Source organism: Stenella coeruleoalba, assembly GCF_951394435.1.
Source record: "Stenella coeruleoalba genome assembly, chromosome: 11".
NCBI lineage: Eukaryota > Metazoa > Chordata > Mammalia > Artiodactyla > Delphinidae > Stenella > Stenella coeruleoalba.
The window spans coordinates 99,166,629-99,189,466 of NC_137157.1; the positions used below are offsets into that span (position 1 = coordinate 99,166,629).

General features: G+C 58.4%; 1 protein-coding gene across 1 annotated transcript; it reads right to left on the bottom strand.

Moving 5' to 3' along the window:
- Positions 1 to 3,290: 3,290 nt before the first annotated feature.
- On the bottom strand, positions 3,291 to 22,291 carry SLC6A12 (solute carrier family 6 member 12). The gene is made up of 14 exons (XM_079938410.1): positions 21,962 to 22,291; positions 18,379 to 18,513; positions 16,717 to 16,857; positions 15,883 to 15,970; positions 14,752 to 14,884; positions 13,232 to 13,366; positions 11,853 to 11,956; positions 11,490 to 11,614; positions 11,005 to 11,117; positions 10,453 to 10,590; positions 9,584 to 9,686; positions 7,799 to 7,899; positions 7,194 to 7,364; positions 3,291 to 6,015 (listed from the first exon to the last, which is right to left on the bottom strand). The coding sequence occupies exons 1-14, from the start codon at positions 22,182 to 22,184 to the stop codon at positions 5,872 to 5,874; spliced, it is 1,854 nt and encodes a 617-aa protein (XP_079794536.1). The 5' UTR covers positions 22,185 to 22,291; the 3' UTR covers positions 3,291 to 5,871.
- Between the last annotated feature and the right edge of the window lie 547 nt (positions 22,292 to 22,838).

A 22,838-nucleotide genomic window follows, 5' to 3' on the forward strand; every position in this document is an offset into this window, starting at 1 on the left:
GCAGCTGGTGAGGGGCCCTTCCTCCTCTGGCCCACTGGCCTGCTCTAGCCACCCTCTGTCCCTGTCCCCACCCTCCTCCTGGAGCCTCCTCAGGACGACAGACCCAGATCCAAATGCACTGCTGAGGCTGGACCGGCCACCTGCACTTGCGCCTGCAGCTGGGAGTCTATGTCTTGCTGGGAGGGGCTTGTCCGCTGCTGGTGACCGTGGATCGTGGGAGTTCCGGCCTCAGGGCCAGGCCCTTTCGGTGAGACGGTGTGGGCAGCAAAGCCTCAGAATGCGGCTGCGTCAGGAGTTCGGCTGGATTCTTGCTACAGCAGTGGGGTTGGGCACTGACCCTGCGGAGGGACCCCTGCCATCGAGGGCTCCCCTCTCTCTCTGTGGCATCACCTGGCAATTCTGTGCTCACCTCCTGGACCCCTTGCATGACAGTAGGGCCCTTCAGACCACAAGAGCGAGTGACCTGGCCGTGCTGGCTGGCAGTCCGATTGGAAGCAGAAAGTACTAGAATGCAGGGCCCCGGGGCCTGGGCACCAGCCGGCCTCAGCCGCACTGTCTTCCTGATGGGTGATTAACAAGCTTTTCACCCCTGTCGGGTCCAGTCAGCTCTTGTCACTTCGCTGAGCAGCTAACCCTGCAGGGAAGCCAGGCACACTGGGTCGTCAGGGAGTGGGCATGTGAGGCTGAGGGCAGCAGGCCCTCACTGGCCCCAGAGCAGACAGAACAGGGCAAGGCCAGGGTCAGGGAGGGCTCTGTGTGGTTCAGGAGTGGTGAGGTTGTAGAGGAAGACAAAGGACTCAGGCAGGAAGAACAGCAGCAAGGCTGCCCCTTCCCAGACCCTCAAAGAGGGTGCTTCATGTAGCCGGGGAAGCCGGGAGGCTGTATCAGCTATCGAAGCTGTCTAACAAGTTACTCCAAAACTCAGTGGCTAAAACAACAATACGGTTCACTCTCTCTCACTTGGGTCAGGAATTCAGGACCCACCTGGCAGGGCGTTTCCGGCTCAGGGGCCCCTCATGAGGTCGCAGCCTTTGTCGGCCAGGCCCATAGTCGTCGGCGGGCTCGCTGGGGCTGCGGGACCCACTTCCACATGGCTCACTCACTGGCGGATCCTCGGGGGTGGCTCCGTGGGGGCCTCTCTATTGGGTGGCTTGAGTGTCCACACAGCATGACAACTGGCTTTTCCCAGGATGAGTGATTGGAGAGATCAAGGTGGATGCCTCAGTGGCTTCTAGACCCACTGCAGAAGTCACCCACCTGCAGTCCATCCACATCCCTGAGGGTCACCGGGCCGTCTTGGAGGCTGGCTACCAGGCCTGAGGCGCCAGCAGGTGGAGGGGCTGCAACGTTTCCCAGGGAGCTCCTTCTGCACCCCTGGCCACTGGAGGATGAGGTGCAGGCCTTTCCAGGGAGCTGAGCTCTAGCCCTGTGATTATGCGATTATATTTCCCCACACCTCTCTCCTCCAGGCCTCCTAGTCTGTGTCACGCTGCCTCCCCGCTGCCCCGCCGAGACGTGATCCCGTTCCTTTCTCCTGCCCCCAATCCCATTCCCAAGCCCAGTCCCCTCACCTCGGCAGCTGAGGCCCTACAAGGCTCACAGGCTGAACGGCCTGCATTCTCTCTCCCTGACTGGGGGGAGGGGAGGTCCTGACCTGAGGCCCAAGAGCCTGCATCCCTGGGCAGCACGGACACAGAGCGGGAGGGCACAGCTGATGTTTCTGTCCCCAGGGGGGCAGAGCAGCATGAGGCCCCGACCAGAAGTTAAGGGTCTGTCGCAAGGTGGCCTGGACCTGGAGGGTGGTTTGGGGAGCTGGAGGGGGAGCCCAGGCCATTCCTCTCTCGTGGCGCTCTGTGTGGAGTGGGTGGGAAAAGCTGTGAAAGGGCGATGGCAGGCTGGGTAGGGGGGCAATTTGCCCTGGTCAGGTGCCCTTCCGGCCTCACACACACAGACCACAACCTTGCAAATGCAGAGTGCACTTACGAAGGGTTAGGGGCCGCAGTCTCAGCAGAGCTCAAGGCCCTCCTCAGCTCCCAGAGCTCTCCCAGCCCGGGGGCAGGGGGTGCGGGGCCGAGCACACCTGAGCTCACTCCTGCACAGCACAACCCGCACCCGGACAGAGGGAGGGGCTCTCAGCTGAGACAGGAGGGGAGAGTCCAAGCCCAGCCAGCACCAAGGCTCAGCCTCGGCAAGGCGGACGTACGGGAGGACCGAGGTGAGCGCAGGGGACACCATCGGTGGCCCTGGAGAGCCAGCTCGGCAGGAAGCCCAGCCTGGGGAGGATGTGGGGGGTGGCGGAGTCCCAGGAGGAGCTCCAGGCACCAGGAAAGCGGGGACACAGAGAGGAGGAGCGCCTGTCAGGTAAAGATGCGCCTGCCTAAAATCAGGGAGAAGGGGGATGATTACTGAGCGCGTCTGGGTGGACTGATGGGGTCAGAGACAGAGGTGACCCCAATCTGCAGAAAGTCCAGCCGAGTTCTTCTGGGCTTTGGCGTCCACTCTGCCATGGCGCGGGGTTGGGGGTGGGGGGTGGGGCTCTGTGGCCTGACACTTCAGATCTAGTTTGTAAATAAACTTAGCCAGCACCCTTCTTTGGGAAAGGGAAGGGCCTGGTGGGAGGGGGACTGACCCGGGATTAATAAACAGCATGAAAGGGTCTACTGAATGGGAGTCCACACGTGAACAAGCTGGGGTTGGTGGCTGTCTGACAACTACCCGCTTCCGAGGCACCGGGGCTCCGGAGACCGCTGGCTTGTGCTTCCCGCTTCTGCTCAAGCAAGGTTTCTGGGTTGTTCCACCAGGGCACGGGTTATGAATGTGTGAGAAGGTTGGATAAGGGTAATGGGGAGTGGTGGAGCCTGTGGCTAAATGGAGAGGGCCTAAGGCATGTACTTTAGATTTTTTTTTAAATGCCGCACTGGCCAAACATCACAGCTGCCCGCTCAGGCCATCAGTTTAAAACTCAGCGCCAGAGATGAGACGAAAACACCCGAAGTTATAAGCTGCACTTGCTCTGTATGCACACGAGCATGTACACGCACGCGTGCGCACGCGCACACACACACCCTCACACCCCTGAATCAGTGCTCTGGGCACTTTAAAGAGTTGAAACAGTTGCTCCCTGCCCATGCCATGGACCTGATACGAGCGGGTTCCCATGAGCTGTGCAGTGGCCTGAAGTCCCTTCCCTTGCTCTGTTCCCTCGAGCCCACACCCACCCATCCTGACGCCTTTGGACTCACGGGTCAGAGGCTGTACTGAGTGCCAGGACAGGAAAGCAGTCAGAGGGAGGGATGTTACAGACACAGGCCTTCAGCAGTCCCCATGCCAGAGCAGAGAGGCTGTGAGTGTAAAGTGGGGATCAGGGCCGCTGAGAGAGCAGGTGAATTATGGGGGGGGGGCTGTGAACAGTGTTCAGAGACATGAGGCCCGGGGCCCAGCGAGCTGGAGAGAGCCTGTGCGCCACCCACGCACAGAGCTGCCCGACTGCCTGTAGCAGGCGACGTGGCGCCCTGGCTGCTCGGCACGCAGCACTCGGGGCAGGTGGCCGGTGGCCGAGAAGCCTGCTGGCCCTCACCCCACGTCCCTGGCAGCTGGGCTGCCCCAAAGGCAGCCGACTCTCTTGGGCACACCCGTCGGGGCCAAGGGGAGGGGGTGTAGGAAGCTTTCATTTCCGGAGGTGACAGCTTGCACGCGGAGGGGGAAACGCTCAGTCTGTCCATCTGTCCAGCGAGGGCATTGGGGAAGGGGCTCAGGAGGTGGGAGGCAGGGCTGGGGAGGCGGCACTGTTCCCTTATGCCACTAGGCAGCAGCAGAGGGCACCATGCCTGCCCCACTCAGGTCCCCAGTTTGGTAAATGAGGGCGATCTGGCTGGGGCAGACTTCCTCTCCATCCCCTTCTGCTGGACCTCCTTCTTTACCCACTGACTCGCCAATAAAAGTGAGTACCAGGGACTTCCCTGGTGGCGTGGTGGTTAAGAATCCGCCTGCCAATGCAGGGGACACGGGTTCGAGCCCTGGTCTGGGAAGATCCCACATGCTGCGGAGCAACTAAGCCCGTGTGCCACAACTACTGAGCCTGCGAGCCACAACAACTGAGCCCACGCGCCACAACTACTGATGCCCGCGCGCCTAGAGCCTGTGCTCTGCAACAAGAGAAGCCACCGCAGTGAGAAGCCCACGCACCGCAACGAAGAGTAGCTCCTGCTCGCCACAACTGGAGAAAGCCCACACGCAGCAACGAAGTCCCAACGCAGCCAAAAATGAACAAATAAGTAAATAATAAATTTAAAAAAAAAAAAAAGTGAGTACCAGTGCGCGAGCAGTCCGAGGCAGAAGGGAATGTCCAGAACCCAGGGGTCTGAACGTCTGCTTGTGCCCAGGGTGCCAGCGTCCCTATTCTCACAAGCTGAGAAGCCCTTGCAGATCTGGGCAAAGGATGGCGGATGATCTGAGGATGCCTGGGGCTGTCAGGCTGGAGCTCACCCTGGCTGGACCACAGATTTTTCCTCCAGTCACCAGGCAGTGATTTTTCCTACCTTCGCATCACTGCAGGCGGTGGCCCTTCTTCCAGACCCCAGGTTCTCCCCAGGACACTGTCCAGAAGTGGCCTACCCCCCACAGACCCCCCCCCCACCTTGCCGTTGGAACACAAGACCACAGAGCCTCCTCCAGGAAGCCTTCCCCAGCCAGGGAAGGGTCTGGCGCCGTTTGGCAGGGGCCTGGGGAGAGAAGCACCCCACACCTCTCTCCGTGGGAGTCAGGGGGTGGCTCTCCCAGATGCCCAGGCAAACCCTGGGGGAGGGGAAGTGGAAAGTGGGACGAAGACCAAAGTCCAGGGAGGAAATCCGGTCAGAGGGGTATGGGCTAGTGGAGGAGCTGCCAGGGTAGGGCTGCCAGTCTGGGCGGGCTGCTCACATCCCCCCCCGCCCGAGGGGGACTCTCTCCCTCCCACCCCAAGAACCACAATGAACAGAAAGGAGGCTGGCACACACGGCAGGTGACCCACGGGTGCTTGTTAACAAGGCAGGAGAGGGCAGTGGGAGGGACACCGGCCTGAGAGCAGGACACCCGGCTTTAGTCATGTCTCTGGCCCCGAGGAGCTTCTTGAACTTGAAAAATCATTTTGTCCCTTGGGTTCCTCAGTTTCCTCATCCATGAAGTCGGGGTCGGGAGCTGCCGGGGGCACTGTCTCTGGAGGGCATCAGCTGGGACAGAACGTGCGGCCGACTAGCCATGTCTGTCCTGGGTGCAGGCCCACGGTCGTGCCTATTTGCCAAGTGTGGGGGCCCTCCTGAGCCCCCACCACCCCAATGCTCTGTGCGTTAAGGACACCGCTGCAAGGCGGGCGTGGAACTAGGGCTGGAGCTGGGGACACCTTGTGACACCGCCTCCGGGAAAATGCAAGACAACGGTGGCCGTTTCTCTGGTTCCTTCCCGCGAGCTCCAGGACACTAAGCCAGGTGAGGAAGCCCTCCAGTGGAGCGTCAGGACCCAGCGTGGGGTGTTCAGTTGTCACATGCAACATGGCGTGTATCTCTAGGGGCGCTACCCTCCCCAGGCACAGAGATCCTAAGTGCTAAGAGGAAGCCTCCCTACAGTGGGTGATCCGCTGTTGCACACTGCAGTTGTTCTAACCAGACGGTGGGCTCCGGAAAGACCACCTCCTTCACAGATAAGACGGGGTGTTCCAACAGGCAAGGCAGGCTCCGGCGGCACCCTCTCTAGCCCACCGGGAGGGGATGCCCACGGACATCACAGAGCTTCTCGGCAGGGCTGCAGGAGGGGGCAGAGGTGAAGGCTGTCCGCCGGGGGCACGGGGGCCCTGACCCAGCTTCCTGGCTCAGTAGCCACCTGGTTTCCAGCCACATCCTACAAGTGCGTCTCCTTCTCCCCGGCCATGAGACCCGCCTTCGTTGGGGAGGGCCCGCAGTCCTGGCTGCTGCCACCGTCCAGACACAGGTGTCGCTTGGGCTGTGGCAGGCTGGGGTCAGGGGTGACGAGCTGCCGCAGGCGCTGCGGGGAGAAGAGGAGTCAGTGGTGCTGGTGGCAAGAGAGGCAAAGACGTGTCCTCGTGTCTGTGTCCCCAGGGCCCAGCACACAGCTCAGCGTGAGTGAGTGAAAGGGCACAGAGCTTGAGAAGCGAGAAGAGGCAGTAACGTGTGACTGAGCGTGTGAACCGCCTGGCTCCCGTCCTGGCTCTGTTACTGACGCCTGCGCGGTCGTAGGCACCCCACTGAACCACACTGTGACTCGTCTGTAAGGTGACAGCACGCACCTCAGAGAACAGTGCCCGGCACAGGGTTAAGTGATCAGCGAGCGTCTATTTTGTTCTTGTTACTGTTCTTACTGCTGCTATTATCACACGCTCAGTAAGTGTCTATCATTGTTCCTCCTAGTAGCAGTCCTACGATTACCGCTGTTACTGGTGCCACCTCCTTCTTGCTTTGAATGCAGACGTGATAACTGGAATCAGGACAACCTTCTTGTGACCATGCGGTGATAAGCATGATGATGAAAAGACAACATGCCCAGGATGGAAGTCCAGGAATAGAGGAAGCGTCTGGTCCCTAACGGCCTCTTTAAGCAGCTGGACCAAACGCCAGGAGCCCCCGTCTCTGGTCCTCTTCATATGTAAGAAGAAACCAAGCCCGTCTGCTTATTGCACGTTGGGTTTTCTGTGACTTGTGGGCGAGACAGATTTCCACAAATGTAATGTCTTTGTGGGACACTGGCTCTATCCCTTCCAGGAAGACATGTCCCGAAGCCTAAACAGGGAGCCTTTTGCATATGGTTCGCAGGCAGGGCTGAGAGGAGGAGAGAAGCCGGGAGCCTGTGTGGATGAACCATGGCTGCTGGTCCCAGTTTCCAAGAGCAGGAATCTGTGCTCTATGACCCTCTGCGTCTGGCACCTTGTGTTCTTATTTGTGACTTACTTTCCCCCTTAACCCCTTGACAGCTGCCCTTGGTCAACCTGCCCAGATGATCTGCTGGAGGTCAGATGCTGAAGGTCTAGGACTCTAGGACTCTTGAACATTTCTGAAAATGAAGCCCTTCTTCAAAGGTCCTTCTCCTTAAAATTCCCTTAGACCGAAGGGCAGCCCGGCACTCAGAGCTGGCCCGGCCGTGGTGTCCTGCCCAGAGTCCAGCCCCTTCGGTGCCCTCCTTTGATGCGCCACTTCCCCAGCCCCTACCTTCCTGAAGGAACCCTGGGTCTTCAGGAGGGCGACGACGACGAAGAGTGGGACGCAGCTCATGGAGGAGCCAGCCAGGAGCCAGCCGATGAAGTAGCCCCAGGCCGGGTACACGTAGACGTTGTTGTATCTGAGAGGTGTGTACTTGCTCAAGGAGAAGAGGAAAGTGGCCTAGAAAGACAGCGGGAGGACGCAGATGCAGGAGGAGCCCGGGAAACCCTCTCCTCGGGACGGAGCAGTTAAACACCAACACACTGGCGCCTCTAGAGATGGAGAGCAGAGGCTCCCTCTACAAGTGCGTCACAGACCGCGGGCTCAGAGGCAGGGAGGGGAGACCAACAGCTGGGAAATCACGCAGGCAGACAGACAGACGGAGGTGCGAGGGAGGGAGGGATGGAGCAGGAACTAGACCAGATGGTAGTGCTGGTAAAGCAAAGAGACGGGTGAGAAAAGGGGGGCGGGGAACCAGCACATAAGAGGGCACGAAGCAGCCCCTGCAGGTAACTGCGCAGGCGCAGGAGGGAAGGAGCCCCAGAACTCTGCCCGTGCCCCGAGATGGCTAGAGGCAGGAGGAGATGGGGGTGGTGGTGCTGGAGGGCACATACCAGGCAAAGGCCCGGGGTCAGGAAGAGCCAGGAGATCTTCACTAGGGGCCACGGCCGGTAGCCAATCATGTCCTCCACGTTGTCATAGAAACGGTCGGCCCCTGACCAGGTGGGTGGGGGGAGAATGTGAGGACAGGAAGGGGACGGCGGGTGGGCTCGGGGAAGGACTCACCTGCTTCGTGGTGGGGAACCTGGATCTAGACGCGTGAGTGACACTGGAGGCGGGGAGGTGGCCACCAACCGAGAGCCCCTAGCCTCCCAGTGTCTCTCTGCTCTCAGGTCTGCGGATGAAGACCCCAGTCCTAACACAGACGAGGGCGTGAGCCCAAACGGGGCTCAGCGGCTATACACACGCTTATTGTGTCGCAGAGGTGAACTCGGCTTCAAGTAAAAATAGCAAAACACCAAGGGAGCCGATGATGCTCGAGCCCAGCGCTGAGCCCTGTAGGGTGGGGGCGGCACCTGCACCCCAGACTCCAGGGGGCCCCTCTGTGCTCCCAGTGAAGCACAGAAGGGGGCTGGGCTGTGGCCATGGAAACACTGCCTCCCGCACTTGGTTTCATGTCCTTAGGTTTCCACATTTGCTCCACCTTCTAAGAAGTAAAGAGCCACTGACTGGGAAAGGCCTGGGAGCCCTCTAGCCACCCCCTCACCACCACAAAAGGAACACTGCGAAATGCCACCGTTAGACAGCCGACCCTTTGGCTTCTTAACCTCCCCCCAGGTGAAAAGCAGATACCGCTGCTGTAGGTGTGACATATTATCAGCCGTTTACACCTCGCTGTGATCGAGTTTGTCAGATCCTCTCTGAGAACAAGTGTCGAAAAGCAGTGGGGAAATCAGAGCAAAAAGGTAGGAGACACGTGGGGTGGGAAGGACGCCAACGAGGAAGGCCTAGGGTAGCAAGATAAAACCCTTCCTATTCGGGGCTCGTCCTGAGGCCCTGCTGCATGGTACCCACGCACCCTCTCTGCCCTGAGCTTTGGCACACTGACAATCCGTTCCCCCAGCTGGTGCGGTGGAGCCAGAGGGACCTGCGGCATGATGACGGCTCCTCCACCTGCCTGCTGTGTGAGCACAGGCAAGGGACCCAACCTCTCTGAGCCTCGGTTTCCCCTGTGAAGGGCTGTGGTGCAGATTACGAGACAGCACTCGGCACTCAGCAGTGCAGTGCTCGGAACATAAAGGCTTCTCCTCTAACCTCACCCGAGGCCGCCGCCGTCATCAGGAATGATAACAGCCTGGATACCATGTGGTCAGCACCGCTGGCTGACTTCCTCCGTGCCGAGGGGGCGGGGCTGTTGGTGGGAGTCAGTGGAAGCCAGAATTCACCAAAGTATCAGAAAGAAATGCACGACCACCACAACAGAAAAGGCTACGTCAAAAACACGGGGATGAGCTTCCTGTCCATGGAAGTGTTCAAGCAAAGCCTGGGTGATGACTTTGAAAGCGCATGTGGGAATCTCTGAAGGATCAGACTAAGTGGCCCTGGAGGTCCCTTTTGACTAGGATTCCCACGGGAGAAGGCCTCCAACAGCCTCTGCATCCAGAAAGCTGTGCACAGTTATTTATAATCATTCTCACTCTTCAAAGAACTCCGTGGTCATTAGCCCAGCTCCACTGCCGTAATGAGAAACACCTGGGTTCCCAGCAACGGCTAAACTCCTCAAGTAAAAAGGACCAGGACAGCAGCACAAAGACCCGCAGAGACCGGCGGGCCCGTCCTCACCCTGGGCACATCCTGCCCTTCGCATGGCCCCAAGCCTCCCCCACCCACCCACTTACCGTACACCCAGCCGATGCAGATCACTTCAAACACGGAAAGGAACAGCAGGCACGTGCCACTGCAGGCGTAATAATCAAACAGCTGGAAGATGTACATCCCGCCCTGTGGGGCAAGAGGCAGAGTGAGACCTCGGCCGGGGGGCAGGGGACATGCCCCAGCCCACACGAGATGACAGGAGCCCATCTGGGAGGCCACCCTGCCCGGTCCAGGGAATTCATCCCTTGCAGCCAAAAAGAGTTTGCCCCGCCTGTCCCTGACTCCCAGCCTCCCTGCCCTCATCTGACAACATCTCTGACATCTGCGAGGACCCCGGGGACTGTGGTGCACATACACCGTGCTGTCTATCCAGCATCCCACCTTCCGGAAGTTGCCGAGTTACGGCCACCTCACTCTGAGTGTGCGCCCCTCCCTGCTCCAGGCCTAAAGAAGAGCAATGGCCAATTCTCAGGGAAAAAGCCCTATCCCCCCAGGGGTTGGCTGGTGGCAGAAGGGAACCCTGAAGCTGCCCAGAGCTGTCTGTAACATCCCAGGAGGGAAATCCGCCCAAGAATGACATCACCAGAGGAAAGGGAAGCCAGGAGATAGAGGGGAGCATCCCTGAGGATGCCACTGGAGCTGCTGGATCCAACCGTGCCTGAAACCGAAGCATCTCTAGACTTTTCTGTTTCCTAACCAAAAAAATTCACCTTCCTGCTTAAGCCAGCTTGTTTGATTTCTGTCACCTGAAACCAAAGGAGAGGGAACCAACACAGGAAGTTTCCGCCATGTGGTCCCTCCAACCTCGCAGTGAAGGGCCGGGCAGGCGAGGGGAATGTGGCTCTGAGGGTGTCAGGGGGTCGCCAGCCTGCAGGCCGCCCCCGCCACTCACCTCGGTGACCAGGAAGAGCCCGATCAGGTAGCACAGGACCACGATGGCAAGGATCAGGAGCTCCCGCCGCCCGCTCTTCCGGAGCTGCCTGGGGAACATGTCCACGGAGGCTGTCACCAGGCACTCCACACAGACAAACTGTGGGCCGGAGGGGGCTGGTAAGAGGGGCCGCTGCCTCCTCGCTCCCCAACCCCACGCTGGCCCACAGAGTGCATGGGGCCAGAACCGGGGTGAGGCCAACCCTGCCTCAGCCTCGTCTCCACGACGGAAGGTGCCAGCCGCGAGGGTTGGCTGGGCGGGGCTGGGCGGCCCGAAGGTTTGGGAGGGCGCGTCCACATCTGCGCGCGGAAGGGTCGGGCCTGGGGGAGCAAAGCAGGTGGCCCCTCCCGGAAAAGGAGGCCGGGCGTCCCCCGACCAGCCTCAAGGACAGGCCCCGGATGCCGGGGCCAGGGCTGGGAAGTCCGGTCGGGGGCCAGCGAGGTCGGGGAGGTTATGGCGGCGGACGCAGAAGCTAGTAAGGGGGTCGCAGGGCGGGCGGGGGCGGGGGCGAACCTGGCTGTCCAGCCCGAGGAAGATGAGCATGATGAAGAAGAGGCAGGACCACAGCTGGGACAGGGGCATCATGCTCACAGCCTTGGGGAAGGCAATGAAGGCCAGACCGGGGCCTGCCGGGTACAGACGCCATCAGGAGCCCGCCCCGGTGTTCGCGCGCATGTGCGCGCGCCTGCGTGCGTGCCTGCGTGCGTGCGCCTGCGTGCGTGCGCGCCTGCGTGTGCGCGCGCCTGCGTGCGTGCGTGCGCTGGTTCCCGAGGGCCGGCTGGCTCTTCTACTGCTCTGGGGAGCACGCTTTCCACTCGTGCGTCCGTCCTCCCACCCGTCCCCGCCTCCCTCCTCCCTCCCCTGGTTTTGGGGTTCTGCTCTGTGCCTAGCACGGCCGCCTGATGTTGAAAGGTTCCTACAGTACGCAGCTTCTGGGACCCCTGGCCTCCTGTCCCCTGCCCCTCCTCCCCGGCCCCAGGCAGCAAAGCAGCGCCCACCTGACTCGGCCACCTCAGAGATGGGCACCCCCTGCTCCTGGGACATGAAGCCCAGGATGGAGAAGACCACAAACCCGGCCACGAAGCTGGTGGCGCTGTTCAGGAAGCAGAGGGCGATGCTGTCCCTGCAGAAAATGGGAAGGAAAAGGGAGAAAGAAACCCATCGTGGGGGGGACATCCAAAGACGGTGAGCGGTAAAGAGGACAGAGGAAAGGAGGTGGGGGAAAGGAGCCCAAGACCAGGTACCAGAAGGTGAAGAGAAGAAAGGGAGGGAGAAAGACCAGGTCTGGAAAGGGGACCACAGCTTCGGGCCCCTGCTCACAACGGAGGAAGGCCCCCTCCCAGGACCTGCGCCCCGCTCACCTGTAGCAGTTGTTGTGGTACTTGTTGTAGCTGCCCAGGGCCGTCAGGCACCCCTGGCAGATGGCGAAGGAGAAGAAGATCTGGGTGCCTGCGTCCATCCACACCTGCAGGAGACCCCGAGGAAGCGGTGGGAAGATGGGGGGAGCCCGCCAGGGCCTGGAGCAGTGACCGCCCCACACCTCCACAACCAGCGGCCCCTCCGTCCCCGCAGAGCCCACGTTACAGCCTACGCCCACTAACGCATCCTCTTCCCCTGGGCACTGAGCACGCACCACGTTGGTGCGCGTGACTGTAACTTCTAGTTGGTTCACCACAGACGGTGAACCAGAGAAGGAGGCCTGTCTGCAGGGCGGAGCTGAGGACCTGGCCGCCCTCAACCTGCAGGTGCCCCCAGGCAGCCATGTGGGCAGAGGCCACGCCTTCAAATATAGAGAGAAGACACCAAGACTCCACGGGGGGGGGGGGGGGGGGCAAAGAATGTGCTCAGACAAGTCCAGAGGGGCAAAATGTCCCACATCGCACTAGTAAAAAAAAAAATGAAAATGGCAACATGCTACTACTTTTACCTATCAAAGGTCAAAATTAATTCTCCTTCAATCTCTCATGGGCCACAGAAGGAAGGGTACCCACCAACGCGGGCGGTCAAAGTCCACAGCACACGTCAAGAGCCTTAAAAGGTGCGTGTGCTCCCTGACTTTAATCCCACCTCTACGTCTGACTACTGTCAGGAAATAATCAGAGATGTGGTCAGAGATTTAAACACAAGGTGTTCCTCGCAGCTGTCTGTACAATCATAAAAAAAAAAATACATGACCTAAATGTGCAGGAACGGGGAAGAACTGAGTAAAGCCGACACCTGCCCTAGGTGTGGATGCCCAGAGGTCATATGTCCGGGTCTGTCCGCCCGCTGCCCACACCAGCTCTAGAGAGGTACCTGGACTTATGGGACCGCAGTACATCCTGGCTGGATGAGTGAGCGGATGGATGGGGGACGGAGGAAACATTATGCAAATGATAAAATGACATTTACAAATGGGTTTAATAACAAGGAAGATGCTTACACTATAATTTAAGTGAAAATATATTTATCTCCACGAATAATTGTCTCAACTACGTGAAAACACACACACACACACACCAGATAGAAAAAAATATTGGGAGGAAATATACTAAAATGCTAACAGAGGTTATAGCTGAGTGGTGGGGTTATGAAAGGTTTTTAGTTCCTTTTTCATAATTGTCTTCTCTATTATCTACTTTTGCCTCCAGTGGGCACAGATTGCCTCTAAACAGCGAAAAGCAATCAAAGGTTTTCAAAACTCCAGATCTGGTTTGGGGCGGGAGATGCCTGGGGAAACAGTCCCCAGTGAGGTTCCTACCTGGGGGTCCTTGAGCCGAAGCAAATCTGGTTTTAGATAGTAGATGATGCCCTCGTAGGCTCCGGGCAGGGTGATGCCCCGGATCAGTAGGATGACCAGCATCAGGTAGGGGAACGTGGCTGTGAAGTAGACAACCTGCAGGGGAGAAGACCAAGGTCACCCTTCCCCAGGCAGCGCGAGCCGCCTCGGAGGAGGGGTGAGCACAGGAAACTTCCCACCCCTTCCTTTACACATTCTGGGGTGTCTGGGGCTCCCCAGCAGAGGATAAGACACACATCAGCGAGGCAAAGGGACAGGAGGAAGGACAGGGAGGGGTATGAGTTTCCACCCGTAACATTTCAAGAACTCTTTTTTTTTTTTCTTTTGCGGTACGCGGGCCTCTCACTGTTGTGGCCTCTCCCGTTGCGGAGCACAGGCTCCGGACGCGCAGGCTCAGCGGCCATGGCTCATGGGCCCAGCCGCTCCGCGGCATGTGGGATCTTCCTGGACCGGGGCACGAACCTGTGTCCCCTGCATCGGCAGGTGGACTCTCAACCACTGCGCCACCAGGGAAGCCCTCAAGAACTCTTTTTGAATCCAGATTCTGGTCTCTCTTAATCCCTTATCCCGGCTGTTCGCCCGCCCCTTGCCCCATTGAAGAGGGTGGGACTCCCTTGCCCAGGGGGAAGGTGAGCAGGTTTGTACAGTGATCAGTGGGGAAATTTAGACTGAACTTTTCCAGGCTTAAGGCTGGGGGAGCAGCATTGGCCTGAGCTCTGGGGGACGGGAGACACACGGGGGGCTCCACTCTGCCCCTTCCCCAGGAGGGCGGCACTGTCCGTGTCGTTATTACTACTATTTTTATGTTATCATTATTACAACAATCCGTGGAAGGGGGAGGCTGCTTTGGGAGGGGCTAATCAGGCAAGGTGGGGCCCTGTCTGTTCCCGGCGGTAACAAGCGTGGAGCACCAATGTCAGACTCCCTGGGTTGGAAATGATGCTCCAGTGTGAACTCCGTACACACAACAGGCCACTGTGTCCACCCTCAGCCTGAGCTCCTTCAGAGGTTGGAAACCCGCCACCTCAAAGACTGTTCTGTTTGCCACTTCATCCTAGACGTGGTCTTGGTGTGTTGTTAAACGAGACAAGCACGTCGTACGAGTGTGTGATCCTGATTGTGTGATATTCACACAACACACACACATGCGTATAAAGGAAGCTAGAAGCCGACCAGCAAAACGCTGACAGGGATGAGCAGACACCCCTCCAGCCCGCTGGTGGCTCAGCTCTGACACTGGGACTTTCATGGTTCTTATTTTGCTCTGCACGTCACTTACGTAAACAGGCCTTTGAAAGTCATACCGAAAAAGAAAGCCTTCCCTTGTGTTGAGCTAAACCCTGCCTTCCCGCGACGTCCCCTGTTCTCAGCAGGCCTCTCCCTTTCACTGCTTTCTCTTTCAGGTCTCCAGAGGCGTGCCATGTGTGTCCCCATGGACCCTGGGGGCCACAGAGAGTGGTCCCAGAGCCAGGACCCCTTACCTTGCCCGTGGACTTGACCCCCTTCCAGATGCAGAAGTAGCAGACGACCCAGGCAAGCAGGAGGCACAGGGCCAGCTCCCAGCGCAGGGCCCCCAGGTCGTGGATGCCGGAGCTGATGCCCAGAACACGTCTCCTGCGGACGGGGAGACACACAACCAGGTGAGGCCGAGGGGACAGTGGCCTGCGCCATCAGGTGTCCTCATCCTCAGAGCTGACCCCATGGGTCTCAGAGTCCACGCCTCCCTGCCCCCACCCCTCCCCTGCCCCATGGCCAGCACGTTCCCACCTGTGGTCTCTAAGCCCCTGGCCATTAGACGGCCACGTAATCCCATAGATATCTGTCTAACTCATTCAGCTTTCTCTGTTGTCAGAGAGATAGAGACAGAGAGTGAGGGCAGTAAGCGTCCGAGCGAGCTCGAGCCCGTGGGGAGCAGAGACCCATACGGGCAGTTGATGAGCAGGTGCTCGGGAAGCAGACAGAGGGGCTGGATGGGCGTCAGCATCTGAAGAGTGACTGGGGTGATGGGAACACGTGTGTGCCGGGGTCGGTGGGCATGAGGGCGGCGTGGATGCCGGGAGGGCGCCCCGGGGAGAGTGTCGGTGAGTACCTGTGGGCCAAGGTAAGTGTGAGGGCGGGTAGACTTGTATAAGCGCAAGGGTGGACACGTGTGGACGCTGGGGTGCAAGTGCTCGTGTGGAGGGTGCAGGCGTGAGTGTAGAAATTTGCCAGTTCCTGTGGTGTAAATACTCCCACGTCGGCCAATTTCAAGCCACCACCAGGACATCAGGGCACACGGAGCTGGCGCAGACTATTCCCAGCTCGCGCTGGCCGTCGGCCGTGGCTGTCTACGTGCAGGCGGGCGTGTGGGTGCGGGTGGGTGACTGTAAGAAGGCATGTGTGCGATGCAAGTCACGTGGACGCGCGCGTGAGTCCAGGTGGACACAGGTGGATGCGGGGCGAGCGTGAGGGTGTGGACGGTAGGTGTGGAGGGTCCCTCATCTCCTAGTGACGTGAGTGCTGGAAAGCATGCACAGAGAGGTGTACACCTGCACCCCCAGTCCCGGGCCCCAGACATCCAAATTCCCTCCGCCTGGGGCCCCCGGGAGGCGGCCTCCAGGCCGGGCACCTACTCCCAGAATTCCATGACGGGGGAGGTGAAGTTCACGGGCGGGGCCGCCGCGCCAGCTGCTGAGCGGTTCGGGAAGTCCATGCAGTGCTCTGCAGGGGACAAGAGGGGCGTCAGCAGCGGGCCAGGCGGGCAGAGGCGCCCTCACACCCCGTCCACCCCCCTCTGGCTTCGCATTCCCGGTCCCCAGAGCTTCATCTGGAGCCCCCGCTTTCCAGCATCAGGAGTCCCGGCTCGGGTGGCTCGGGTGACCAGCCCCCGTCCCTGTGCGCCTCACACTGCTCTCGTCCTGGTGAAGCTGGCTGCTCCTCTGGCCATGCTGCCAGCCACCTCTGACCCTGTCCAGACCTCAGGCCAGGCCCCCATGCCCACGTGTGCACCTCACTCCCCAGCGATGGGGGGATGGGCTCGCGGGACGGCCCCGCCGGGAGTGGTCCCCATGCAGGCCCCTTCCCGTCCTTCCATGGTCACCCGTCGAAATCTGCCACTGTTCTGTCCGCTCGTCTGTTCCCAGCGCTTGACTGTCCCTGGTGCGGGCTGGGCCGGATCAACCGGGCCCACCGCCGGGTCTTGAAGGTCTGGCACACAGTAGGCCCGCAGTGAACACTGGCTCGGTGGGTGGACGTTGGGGGGTGTTAGCGCCTGGCAGCCGCTTGTCACCCACTGTCCCACCGGGTTGTCGGCTGTCCTGGCGGCTGGTTGGAGATCCCACACGGGGTCGGCCAGCAGAGTGGCCACCTGTGCCCGCCCAGCTCGGCTTGGGGGCTGTTCCGCCAGGAGCTCCATCACTGTTCGCCCGGCCCCAGCTGCCCCATCCCAGGGCGGACACGACAAGTACCTGTGTTCCAGGAGTGGGTGCAGGCAGTCCAGGGCAGCTCGGAGGTAAAGGAGCTGAACAGGTAGAAGAGGGCCCAGGAGAGGATGATGATGTAGTAGACGTTCAGATAGGCCTCGATGACCACAGACGCCAGGCCAATGCCTTGCGGGGGGAGGGAAGTAACAAGGGGGTCCCAGAGACCAGCGTCAGCCTGGGGGCCGCCCACCGTGCTGGAAGGACAGGGGCCACAGAGACCCCGCGGGGCTCATTCACGGGCCTGAGAGGCCCTTTACTCCTTATCTTTCTAAGTAAGAAAAGCAGGTGACAGAGCACCGCCCTAGGCATTCTCCCAGTTTTATGATGTACATCTGAACACATTTGTTTTTTCATGAGAGAATCTCCGGAAGGAGCATCGTCCAGAGGTTAACAGGTGGGTCTCTGGGTGACAGATTTCAGTTCACTTTTAAAAGTTCTTTTCTTTCTCTGGTTTTTCTAGTTTTTCTGTGACAATCAGCATCACTTGTGAAGTCGCAAGGGACGGGAGGAACAGAGGCACGAGGCCAGAGGCAGGAGGTTCCTGAGTTCGGGTCTCACTAGGCATCCGAGCCTCTGGAGGGTGGAGGGAACCCACGCGTGTGTGGGCATCAGGCAAGGACCCGGGCAGCCTCGGTGGGGCCGTGGACCCCAGGGAGCAAGCCGAGGACAGACTCCACGTGGACCACACACAGCCCACACGGACCCCCAAGGATCCGAGGAAATCATCCCAGAGACCCCACAGGGACCCCCCAAATCACCACATGGACCCCCAAGGACCCCACAAAACCATCTGACGCCCCAAGAGGGGTAAGCACCAGACGAGCCATGCCCCGCCGCCCAGCCCCTGGTCAGGCTCCCCGTCTGCTCAGGAGCCAGCGTGCTTCCACCACGTCCACGCCGTCCAGCGGAGGCTTGGCGGCCCCCAGACAGGCCTGTCCCGGGCCCGGCCCCTTAGGGCCTGGCGTCCGAGGCAGAGTCCTCCCTCCCCCGCAACCCTGCGAGGAGCCGCTCGGGGACCAGAAGGCCCCTGGGTTTCCCACTGGCCGCCAGGGCGCCATCAGCTGAACAGAGGGTGGAAGAGGACATCCCCACTGCTCACATCAGTGCCAGCAGAGCCCCAGAGGGAGGGCGGGGGCTGGGACCAGCTTAGTCCCTAACCCAGGACACAGCACAAACCCACGGAGACCTGCGTTAGCGAATGGCCTCATTTTCTCATCTTACGAGGGTAACGCAGACGCTCCTGGAGGGCTAGGTGAGGACGCAAACGCGTGTGACGTGCTGACGTGAGCCCTGGCACCTCATCACCGTCATCACCATGATTATACCCCGCGGAGGCGTGTCTGGGACCAGGCCACGCGCTCGGGAGCACGTTTCCTGCGAAGCTGTGAAGACTCAGCTTCAGGGTTCCTCACTGGCAAGGACTCCTCCCAAGACTCTGCACCTCATGTTGTGCCCAGTTATAATTTTGTATCGTCCTTCCTGGAGACTGCTTCCACCCAGGTTCTAGAAGCTTCGGGCCCCAGGAAGCCTGATGACACGTCCTAGCTCCTCTGCAGCCCTCAGCACAGGGTGGATGAAGGAAGCAGGGAGGGTGATGGCCGGGGTTGGGGGGGGGGGGTGGTGTGTGTGTGGCTGGAACGCACTCACCCTGGAGGAGGGGGCAGATCTTCCTCCAGGCTGTGACGCTGCCCTGGCTGGTGTACTGGCCCAACGCCACTTCCAGAAAGAACACTGGGATGCCGCAGGTGAAGAAGAAGATGAAGTAGGGGAAGAAGAAGGCTCCTGCCGAGGAGGGGGAAGGGGGCTGAGCTGGCAGCCAACCCCTCAGCCGCCCCCCGCAGCCCCCAGGGGCCCAAGACAGCAGCTTCCTCCTGTCTGTGAGCAGGGCCCGGCGGAAAGTTTCCAGTCCGCGCCCCACCCGGCATAGGAAAGACCTTCGAAGGGAAGTGAATGATAATGGAGATGGAGACCCTAATATATGCCCTATGTATTTTCTCAGTGTGCTTCACAGATCTAGTCCATTTATTCTTTTTGGAACCGAAAACGTGTTCTGTATAATTTGATATGCTTATTAAATCATCGAGTTTGTTACGTTTTTGAGAGAAACCAACAAACAAAAACACCTTGGGAAAACGATTTTCCCTGTAATCGTTTTCAGAGGGCATTTCCCCTCCCTCAGGCTCTGGTCTGAGCTGGGCCCCCTGCAGACAAGGCCGCACCTCTGCTAGCCTGCTGCGGTGAGGACCATTGCCCACATTCTCGTGCACTTGTCTACTCTGCTCCTTAGTTTAAACTTCCAGCAGAGGAACTGCTGAGTCAGAGGGCAAGAGAAATGGACCTTTTTTTTTTTTGCTTTTTCTGTCATAAAATGTACGTAACATAACTTTTACTATTTTAACCATTTTTAAGTGCACAGCTCAGCAGCTTTCAGTTCATTCACACTGTTGTGCAACCATCACCGCCGTCCGTCTCTAGAGTTTTCTCATCCTCCCAAACTGAAACTCTGTCCCCTTTCAACACTCACTCCCCTCCCCCTCCCCCAGCCCCGGCACCCACCCTTCCTCTTTCTGTCTCTACAAACTTGATCATTCTAGGCACCTCATGGAATCCTACAGTATTTATTCTTTCATGACTGACTTATTTAGCATAATGTCTTCAAGTTTCATCCGTGTTGCAGCATGTATCAGAATTTCCTTCCTTTCCAAGGCTAAATAACTACCCAGTGTCACTATAGGTCACATTTTGTTTATCCATTCATCCACTGATGGACGTTCGGGTTGTTTCCACCTTTTCAGAATAAACTTTTTTTTTTTTTTGGCCATGCCACGAGGCATGCGGGATCTTAGTTCCCCGGCCAGGGATGGAACCCGGGCCCATGGCAGTGGAAGCGCCACAGAGTCCTAACCACTGGACCTCCAGGGAAGTCCCAGGGATGAACATTTTTAAGGTCTTTGACCGGCATTTCCAAATTGCCCTCCCAAACTCTTGTACCATCTGCCCTCCCAATAGCAACATGTGAGAGCAAAGACGGATTGGTGAGTCTGCCCAGGCCTACTGCTGCCAACCAGCTCCGTGGTCCCAGGCAAGTGGTTGAGGTCTCTGGGCCCCTGTCCTCCTCTGTGGAACAAGGGCTCTGACGAGATCATCTTTGGTCATAGCCACCTGTATGTCCGTGACACTGCGGCCGGGGCAAGAATAAGCCACCACGTCCTCCCCCAGCGTTAGTTCTCACCCCAGCCCTGGCCTGCCTGGGAAGTCCCATTTCTATTTCTTTGGAGTCATCGGTTTAGGCAATTTGCAGTAAGAACTATAAGTTTTAAAACAGAGAGCAAGGGACTTCCCTGGTGGTCAGTGGTTAACACTTTGCCTTCCAATGCAGGGGGTGCAGGTTCGATCCCTGGTCAGGGAACTAAGATCCCACATGTGGCCAAAAAACAAAACGTAAAATAAAAGAAGCAATATTGTAACAAATTCAATAAAGACTTTTAAAAAATGGTCCACATCAAATAAATGAATAAAAGGGGCTTCCCTGGTGGCGCGGTGGTTAAGAATCCGCCTGCCAATGCAGGGGACACGGGTTCGAGCCCTGGTCCGGGAAAATCCCACATGCCGCGGAGCAACTAAGCCCGTGTGCACCACAACTACTGAACCTGTGCTCTAGGGCCTGCGAGCCACAACTACTGAGCCCACATGCTGCAACTACTGAAGCCCACGCGCCTAGAGCCCGTGCTCCGCAACGAGAGAAGCCACCGCAATGAGAAGCCCGCGCACCGCAACGAAGAGTAACCCCTGCTCGCTGCAACTAGAGAAAGCCCGCGTACGGCAACGAAGACCCAACGCAGCCGAAAATAAAATACATAAATAATTTTTTTAAAATAAATAAATAAAACAGAGAGCAAGACACGTGGTAGATGTTCACTAAATATTTGTCAAATTAAATAGAAACAGTGTTTAGAAGGATTTTCTAAACTGGTTATTTTTAAACAGGAATGTTCCTTCTTTTTTACCTTTCTGGAATGTTTCTAATATCCACATATATCATTTCCACAAGAGGAATACAGTTATTTTCAAAGGGCAAAAATGAATCTGGCCAGTCACACATAAACTCATCTAAATGAATTCTTCCATTTATGTGAAACATTCCAAATAGGTTAAATCCACAGCCACAGGAAGTAGATGAGTGGTTGCCCAGGGCTGGTGGAGAGAGGGCTTGGGGGTGACTTCTAACAGGTACAGGGCTTCTCTGGGGGTGATGGAAATTTTCTAGAATCAGTCGTGGTAATGGTTGCACGAGTCTGTGAACATACTAAAACCACTTAATTGTACACTTACAAAGGTGACTCTGATCCCTCCCCACCGTGCCCCTGCTCATTTTTACTACCAGTGCTGAAAAATATAAAATTGTTTCTTGAATTAAAAAAAAAAATCATAGGGCTTCCTTGGTGGCGCAGTGGTTGAGAGTCCGCCTGCCGATGCAGGGGACACGGGTTCGTGCCCTGGTCCGGGGGGATCCCACGTGCCGTGGAGCGGCTGCGCCCGTGAGCCATGGCCGCTGAGCCTGCGCGTCCGGAGCCCGTGCTCCACGACGGGAGAGGCCACAACAGTGAGAGGCCCGCGTATTGCAAAAAAAAAAAAAAAGAAAAAAAAAGAAAAAAATCATAGACAAGATAATGTCATTTCTTTGATCAACATTCCTCAGTGGCTCCCATGTCACTAGAGCAGGGCCCGGAGGGGCTGAGCCCCGACCTCTGGCTCCTCTCCCGCCTGTCATTGTCCCCTTGCCGTTCCCTGTGTTTGGAATGTTCTTCACTTGAACTGCATCCTTGAGACTGGCTCCTTCACCTCCTTCAAGTCTGGGCTCAAAGGCCACCTCCCGGACGGACCCTTTCCTGGTCCCCTCGCTTCCCATCTCACGCCCCTCCCCGCCCCTCCTCCCTGCTCTGCTTCTGGCCCGTCCACTCCCCACCATGTGACAGACCACAGTGGACGTATCTGTCTGTGGTCTGCTGCTCTTTGCTGGAGTGTAACCCGGAGTGTGTTGTGCTTTGTATCGAGCATGGTGCCTGGCAAGGGTGGCCAGAGTGTGAGCTGCGAGGAGCTCACCGTGAGGAAGCGTCCCCATTTCACAGCGGGGGGATGCTGGAGTCAAGCTCCCTGCCAGCCTCCCTCCACTGCCCAGGCAGGAGGTGCCCAGGTGGGCACTGCTCTCCCCACCTCAGAGTGAACTCACCTCCCCCGTTTTTGTAGCAGAGGTAGGGAAACCTCCAGACGTTGCCCAGCCCGATGATCTCCCCGGCCACGGACAGCACGAACTCCATCTTGTTGCTCCACTGGCCCCGATCCTTCACCTGGTCCTTGCCTTCCTGGTCCAACTTCTCTCCCTCCTCAGGGACCCAGGAGACCACAGAAGGCCCATCCTTGGGGACTGCCACTTTTCCGTCGTCTGCAGCCATGGACGGGCTGGGAGGCCACAGAGGGGAGTGGGCAGGACGGCAGGAGAGGCGCGGCCTGCGGGGACAAGAAGGAATGAGCTGGGCAGCCCCAAGGACACCCGTCACCCCCGCTTTCTCCATCCTAACCTGTCATTATTGCTGGAATGCTGTCGAATAGTGTCAGACTATTGATTTTCCTCCCAAATTCTTGATATTTACACCTGAAGTTACACTTTGCTCTCACAGCTCTGAGAACAAACAGGGAGCAGTTTGTTCTTAGTTTGCCCATTTTGCAGATGGAAAAATCCAGGCCTTGACAGGTGAAGTGACTTGCCTGAGACCATTCAGGACCAGATTGGGATTGAAACCCAAGCTCGGGGACTCTTATTCCAAGTCTCTTCTGATCTTCACAGTCAGCTGCCGTCCCCGCTGGCCCTTCTGCCCGGCTGCTCAGTGTCAGTGGGTGTCACCTGCCCAGCCTCCGGCCTCCAGGCCAGAAGGGATCAAAGGCTGTCGGGGGTAACAGGAGGTCAAAGGGCAGGTGTGGCCCGGTAACTGCATGGTCTTCCCTGGGCCAGCTGTGTGCTCGTAGCTGTGCCAGCGTGATCGATTGCCTCTGGGTAAACATGGGAGCCTGCTAACTCCGGGCATCTGATTGGGAGGGCAGAGGAGGGT